The sequence below is a fragment of the Athene cunicularia genome (assembly GCF_003259725.1).
Source record: "Athene cunicularia isolate RWA chromosome 1 unlocalized genomic scaffold, athCun1 chr1_part1, whole genome shotgun sequence".
Taxonomy (NCBI): Eukaryota; Metazoa; Chordata; class Aves; order Strigiformes; family Strigidae; genus Athene; species Athene cunicularia.
In genome coordinates this window covers 81,230,421-81,238,049 of record NW_020799091.1, presented here as the reverse complement: position 1 = coordinate 81,238,049, position 7,629 = coordinate 81,230,421, and the positions used below count along the sequence as shown (strand labels likewise).

General features: G+C 36.3%; 2 protein-coding genes across 3 annotated transcripts in view; one reads left to right on the top strand and one right to left on the bottom strand.

The window, feature by feature from the left end:
- The window catches only part of SYAP1 (synapse associated protein 1), a 20,678-nt gene extending 20,274 nt beyond the window's left edge, over positions 1-404 (bottom strand). Inside the window, exon 1 of the mRNA XM_026846206.1 lies at positions 358-404. Coding sequence (XP_026702007.1) covers positions 358-404 — 47 coding nt within the window. The remainder of the gene's footprint in view (positions 1-357) is intronic.
- An 801-nt stretch (positions 405-1,205) lies between these two features.
- Positions 1,206-7,629, top strand: part of CTPS2 (CTP synthase 2) — a 73,333-nt gene continuing 66,909 nt past the window's right edge. The window contains exons 1-5 of one of the 2 annotated variants that reach the window (XM_026847652.1): positions 1,206-1,411; positions 3,683-3,853; positions 4,139-4,239; positions 6,060-6,176; positions 7,505-7,588. In XM_026847652.1, the coding sequence (XP_026703453.1) occupies positions 1,246-1,411; positions 3,683-3,853; positions 4,139-4,239; positions 6,060-6,176; positions 7,505-7,588 (639 nt within the window). In that variant the 5' untranslated portion in view covers positions 1,206-1,245. The remainder of the gene's footprint in view (positions 1,412-3,682; positions 3,854-4,138; positions 4,240-6,059; positions 6,177-7,504; positions 7,589-7,629) is intronic. The other variant, XM_026847642.1, reaches the window with a different exon arrangement.

Below are 7,629 nucleotides of genomic sequence, written 5' to 3'. Positions count from 1 at the left end.
CCCCCCCCCGATCATATGATTTATCTAGTATGATAGTTCATAGCAGAGCCTTTTTTTCTTCACTTTTAGTTATACAGACTTATAAAGAGCCAGATTTTCAAGAGAGGAAATTTCTGTATCTGAATAGCTGTTGTTGGTTACACTAGCACTATTGTAGAGCACTGTGAAGTAAGAAGTGGATCTGATCAAGGCTTCAGCACTGTAATATGCATTAGCTATTATGTTTCTGTCTTCATTGTATAGTGTTTGTGAGTACTCATAGTTCCCTCTTGTGAAGAACCATTTATTTCATGGTCTAGCCAGGGAAGCAGAGGCTCAGACAAGTTGGCTGTGCTCTAGGTCTCGGACCTACTCTACACAGGGTTGCTGTTCTGAATGAAGAATGGTAGTGAGTGTCGTAACATCAGGGGTTTCTCTAAATCTGAAACTTAAAGCAGATATGATACCATTTTCTAGAACAGCATCAACTCTTACTCTGCTTCATAGTCTGGAGATGCTAAATGATTATTTGTTTTTTCTCTCACAGTGATTACTTGGAGAGGGAGAATGGGTAGGCATGTGAAGAAAGGACTCTGGCTCTTGAGCAGTAATGTACTGTAGTGTAAATATGGATATTCTGGTTCAGTTTTTCTTTCCTGGTCTCATGTTCTATTCATCTGTAGGATATTGTCAGATTCATGGTGAAATATGCAATACACTGTGAGTTGGAGAAGTGAAGGCTGCTGAAATACAGAGTGGATGGTATAACTTTCTGATTTTAATAGATATTTGAAGCTGCAGTCACTATTTTTGAAGGCAAAGCTACTGGGTAGAGAGTGAGTGTTCTGGCTAATATAGCAGTGAACAATCTTTGAGCTAACTTCTCAAAACACATGTGAAATTAGCAACTACTTTAATTTCGAAAGAATCCAGGATAAGTTTTATTTTGCCTAACTTGTGGTTCTAAAAGTTAGCTGGCTTTTCCTATCACGGGAGAAAAATATGTTGGGTGAATTATGCCTCTTTGGTATCTCCACAGGGCTGTGTATCGAAATGGTAGCTGTTTCCACTGGCTGTGAAGTGAATTTGATTCCAAAATGTTTTTTGGGGTTTTTTTTTTGGTATGTTTCCAAAGGTTATTTCAACTTAGATTCTTTGTCTTCTGAGGCTGTGTTCTTCCCTGACACGAATTTGCATTCATCATCTGTATGTCTTTGTCCTTTTAGATTTCCAGCTCAAGATCTGTGTGGTTGTGCTGATTTTCCAATGAAGTACATCCTGGTAACTGGTGGTGTCATCTCAGGTATTGGCAAAGGGATCATCGCAAGCAGCATTGGCACCATACTGAAATCATGTGGACTACGTGTCACTGCTATCAAAATTGATCCTTACATAAACATAGATGCTGGAACCTTTTCACCATATGAACATGGTATGAAGGGCAGTGCTGTTTCCTTTTGTATAAGTATTTGTATTCACAGTAATGTCCTGTTTTGATGGGGTTTTCTGTTTGTTTGCTTTAAAAGAAAACACCAATAGTATGGTAGTTATTAGTCATTTTGTATTTTACAATGCAAGTTTGTTCCTTACTATGTGTTCTCTCTCAAGAGCATTGTCTGCTCTAAGTAAAGAGAGAAGACAGTTCAAGATATTTTTATGAGTAGATGTTTCCTTTCTATAAAAAATACCACTTTGCTGGGAAAATCCTAGCTGTAGGCCTTGTTCAGTTAATGCTGTCTTCAGTTCGAGTTAAAAAAGGAATGGTACTATAAAACCTGTTTGAAACTGAAGTCCTCAACAGTTACTTGTGAATGCTCTTATCTGGGTGTTAGGTGTGTGTGCCTTCTAGTGTAAGTGTCTTCATGAGAGTTAGATTAAGTCCTTATTTTACTCAACAAGGATCTAGTCAAAACTCTCAGTGAAGCTTAGAGAGCCAACTAATTTTAAAGTAGATGATTAGTTTGTTTGGTTAGTTCTCTAAGCTATGTTGGTTGCATTGACTACATTGTTAATGAGCTACAAGACAGTTTGACATGCATTTATAATGTTGAATGTTCCTTCAGCTGTCTGGCTTGTTATCATACATTTGTTAAAAACAATGGTTTTCAAGGTTTCAAAGTACCTTCAGCCATTAGGCATTTCTAATTCTTTTTATTTGTTGGATTTTGTCTGTGTACTTTTAGCCTAGACCAAAATTTTTGGAACTGGAATAAATGTGTTTTATCTCCCAAACTGACAGCACATCAGACCTCTCTCAAAAAGCCAAATTTAACTAATCCAGTAGTCCTGCACTTTCAGAAGCTCACCTGGTCCTACTTAGGCACTTGACCAGCAAAATTCTGCCTTTACCTTTGGTGGTAAGACTTCTGCAATGACTTCTGACTGTGAGGATGTATTCTTCCCCTGGACCAGGTATAGGGGAGGAGGGGACACTACAACATGTATTTCCCACACAGTTTGGGTTTTTCCCCCTCTGTTCACTTAAGAGTTCCTTACTGCTTGTGAGAAACACTGGCTTGCTGGGTAGTAAGTAGAAATTCACATAGGCCTGAGCAGCAAGCCTCTTTTGTTAACATTTTGGCAGAAATATGATTGAGTCAAAGGATTTTAATTTGGTGATTTCCAATTAACTAAAGGGTTTTTAAAAGAACATATTTTTTTATTCTTCCATGGCCTACTTATGAGAAATTTTGGTTCCACTCTGTATCTGTTGGCTTAAATAACTTAGTACAGAGGAGCTTCTCAGTGCCTCACAGGATCAGGCATAAATCTTCCAATTTTGTACATACTGTGTCGTTTTTGTTAAACTGTTCATTGGAGTGCTGTATCTTCGTGGGATATTTATTTCCATAGTTCAGACTATACCTTCAGGGGATTGCTGCTTTTTTTTTTTTTCTTGTGCATTAGTCCTGTAACTTGTTTAGCTATTGATTAATTGGGTCATGGCAAAATATTTTCTGTTTTTTCTGAAGAGCTTTCCAGCCTTACCCCAACATTAGCAATTTTAGTTCCTTCAGAAGTTGACTAGATTAAAAATTTAGATACTTTTTAGAGATCTAAGAAAAATCTGAACCTGAAGGATATTTTCATTAAATTTTTTAGGGTCAGAAATAAGCCTCACTGTGGACATAGTGAAGCAAGCATACAAGATGAAACAACTAAATAAGAAATGGTGATCACATTTGAAGAAGCGTTTATGTTCATTATGACTTTACTTCTGATCCAAGCCTTAGTCATTAAAATAGATCCAAACAACAAGAATTTATTTTTAAACACTTTGAACATGCATAATAATTCATTCTTATAAAAGTACAGGTTTTGGCTCCAACTTGTAAATTAATGTTTCATTTGTTGCTGATTTATCATTCCTGGAGATTGTTGTCTTCTGATCAAGGATTGTAGCATGCTGTTGAAAAGCTGGTTAAGTATTTTTAAGTCCCTTAAATATTTTGGCAATGTAACTCAAATTTATTTGCAAAGCTATTTGTGACTGAGGGATAGACATCAGTTATAAAAGTAATGACTCAGATACTGTCACACAGAAAAGGCAGATTGAGTTGCAGCGTGTGCTTTATTGATAAGTTGTGATATGTAATTTTAAAAAACATTTATTGGATTTTTAAGATAACTTTGTGGTATTCTTGCTGTGTACTTAATAATTTCTGATTATTTTATTGCTTTTCTGTCTTTTCACTTTTTTCAGGTGAAGTTTTTGTATTGAATGATGGTGGAGAAGTTGACTTAGATTTGGGAAACTATGAGAGATTTTTGGACATCAGTCTCTATAAAGATAACAACATCACCACTGGAAAGATATATCAGCATGTCATTAATAAAGAAAGACATGGTGATTACCTGGGAAAAACTGTTCAAGGTGATATTTTTAATTCTGTGGGATACTAGTCTATTCAATCTTCACAAAAGAGTGATCAGCTAGAACAAGTTGCTCCTTGATGCATCACCTTATTTCTTCTTCTTTCCCAAGAGAGACAGGCGTATTCCTGTAATTTTTGGCTTCTGGGTTCAAGGAAAGGAGGGGTAGGAAAAGGAGCTAGTAGTTTCCTTTGGACTTTCTGCTCATTTTCCTCCTTATGCATGCAAAAACTGGTATATGGGCCTGAAGTAAGATATGCTTGCCTTCTTTGGTTTTGTCTTGTAGTTGTTCCACACATTACTGATGCAGTTCAAGAATGGGTAATGAATCAGGCAAAAGTTCCAGTGGATGATGACAGAAAAGAGCCACAAATTTGTGTAATTGAGGCAAGTATGGAACGTTTTAGGTTATATATCCACAGTAAACAAAGAATGAGCTTGCTTTCTCTTTGCTACTTATTGTAAAAAGGTCAAACTGAAGTTTTATGGAGAGAAGCAATGCAAAGACATGTTTTATATTCTTTGGTTTGTTCTGAGAATGATAGGTGTGGTCTTACCCTTACAGCTTCTTGACTAAATCTCTTCTAGAATACTGCTGAAACTGAGCTGCTTAAGATTTTGTTAATTTATAAAATTAAAGTAGCCAGTTACTGTAACGTGAAGTAGCTATTCCAAGATAGTCATTTGACTGAAGCTTTATACTGTTAATAGTATTGAGATAAGTTGTATAATACCTGACATCTCCTATGGTCAGTAGGAGAGTCTCTAACATTCTAGCTTTCCATGTGACTTAAACCATCCATTTTGTTGCTTGTGGTCATGTTTGAAGGAATATATTTGGACACTGTAAAAGTTAGTTTCCCACTTTCTGATGTTCTTTTTAAGATCTTTGGAGGCAACTTTGTTAATCAGCGAACTAGCTGATGTTCTGCACAATGGAAACGGAGTTTTACCCATCCTTAGTAGGGCATTGAGCCAACTGGAGGAAGGGCAGTCAGTAATTGCTAGCATTACCATTATAGCAGAAAATACAAAAAAAAACCCCAAATGCCTAAGAATTCAACAGAAGAATATGTCATAGATTTAATTACAGAAGTGACCACTGTAATCAATAGTGTCATGAACTTTGTGATCCAGGCCACAGAATTGCTCAGTATTTCTTATGCAGAAGACTGCCCTGATTAAAAACCACTATTGGTGTAGCCATAGATCTTTATTATGATGTGCACAGTGAGAGTCAAACATTTCATTTAAAACAAGGGTAAAAACAATAAATACAGAAGTTGCACAAGAACATTAATAACTGGTGGGATTGTCAGTCCTTTAACTTCAAGGTATATTCTCTTTGCTCCATGTAAGTGTTTTTTGTTGTTGTTGATATAGCTCCACCCTATTAAAAATATTTTTTTGAGGACTTTAAGGATAATTGTAATGTTTGTCCATGGCAGAATCCTGAAGGAAGGCTAAATATGTGTGTCACATGCAAATGTAGTTATTAGAAGTTTTTCTGGGACTGGGTGAACACAAATATGCAATTTTGTCAAAAGCCACTTGGTGGCACAGAAGGATCACTCTGAAATGCAACTACTTCATAAGACTTAGGGGCTAAACACTGCTTTGTTCAGTGCTTAGTCTACTACAACTCTTTGTGTCCTTGAAATACATCTAATTTTTAATAAATTTTATCATGGACTTAGTCTTGGTCTTTGGTTTGGTAATAAATATTTAAAATCTTTTATAATGTCAACTATTATTTCATGTTGTCCATATGGCATTTATTGATGTTGGAAAGGTATGATAATATTGCTAAATGTCTGTATCTTGTTGGTCGCAACTGTTCGTTAGTCTGATAGGAAAATAAAGTTTTGTCTGTACAGAAATCTTCACATTAGCTTAACTATTGGTTACTTGTTCACCACTTTGAAAGCAGTGTGAAAACATGTATTATTCAGTAGCACGACACATCTCCCCACGGGAAGCTTATGTGATTGGTGTAGAGTGAATATAACAAAACTGGAAAATTATTTTATGTTTTCCACAGGAAACAAAGTACACAGAATAATAAGGGTTCTTTACAGAGTATGCCTGCAAATTTCAATTCTCTTTTTTTTTTTTTAAGAGAAAAATTTCATAAAACTTGAGTATGTAAGGGGTAGACTTTTCCTTTGCTTTCTGCCACTCTGACATATCTAAGGTTTCTTTTTCAGTTGGGTGGAACCATTGGAGATATTGAAGGAATGCCATTTGTCGAAGCATTTAGACAGTTTCAGTTCAAAGCAAAAAGAGAGAACTTCTGTAATATCCACGTTAGTCTAGTGCCACAGGTAAGTTATTAAAATTAATAGATTTTACTCTGTATTGGGCTTTATATTTGCTTCTCCTATTTAACCCTTTTATGCTAGAGGGTTTTAGAGATGAGATATTAAACTCAGCCACACTGGGGTAAATAAAGGCCTTGATAATTACTTTATTGATATGAAAATCTGTTTTAATGTTCTAAGTTATCAAAAATGTGCTTAACAATAATTTATCTAGAAGGCTAAATAAAGTTGTGCTGTACATTGTGAACCCAGTAAGAAAGGCACTCAGACTCTCCCAGTTATCATTTAAAATTCTGTTTGTTAGAGCTAACACTGTAGAAAGAGAATGGTAGAAATGACCTTACATCCCTTTAGGTGGTGGGAACCCCAGGTGAGGTAGTGTTGAATGGCCCTGACGTGCAGCATGATGGGCAGACCACATCCATAGAAGAGATTCTCCCCTTGCGGTCATTTGAGCTAATAATTTTCTCATAAGGAAACATCTGTAGCATTTTACTGTCAACAGCAAGGATGTTCTCAGGAGAACTTCTTGCCACATCCCTAGGCAAAGGCAAGGTCACACAGGTGCTGAGTGGGAGCTGCCTGCAGGCTCCTCTTACAAGGAGCTGGCTGAGCAAGGCATTTCTGCAGCACAGGCCTGGGCCTCCTCAGGTGATCTCTGATTTGGATCATGAACTTCATCTACAATGGTCTTCTGGTCAAGACCACTATAACTTTTTGTACAGGTTTAAAAGTATTTTTCCATGCAAACTCTAAATTTTACTTCACAGATAGTTTTCCTCTTATTTTAAGAGGTAAGTATTCACTGGGGAGGTTTTGGTAAGCAAAGGTTGATAATGATAATATGATTGTACCTTGTACAGATAAAACGAGAGTTATTAACTACTGCAGCTATGGATTAGAGGATTGTTCCACAATTGGTAGGATTGATTCTCTGTATTTGAGAACAGAATAATTATCTGATTATTTCCAAGGACAGTCACGTAATGCCCAGCTTTGTGATGTGTTGGGCATTTTCCATTTAGAATAAAAATCCACCGTTCGGAATATTATTCTTCTTTTGCCTTAGTCAATTATACTGAGACTTTTTATCTGAAAGAAGAAAAAACAACAAACCCTCACCTGAATTAGGCATATAGTTTCTTCATAGAATTTTTTACATAAATAATAACTGTGGTGCCGTTTCTGTTTCTGGCATATTGTGACTCTTTGGATATGTTTACTTCCTGCAAGTATTATTATTACTTGCAATGATTTTTCTCATTTAACCTGTAATTGCTCCATTAGTAGAGATTAGTTGCTATTTGAGCTTTCAAAATATGTCTTTCCAGCCTAATGCCACTGGCGAACAGAAGACAAAACCAACACAGAACAGTGTTCGAGCACTGAGGGGTCTAGGCTTGTCTCCTGATTTGGTGAGTCAATACATACAGGTTTTTATTTATAGGTTATCTGG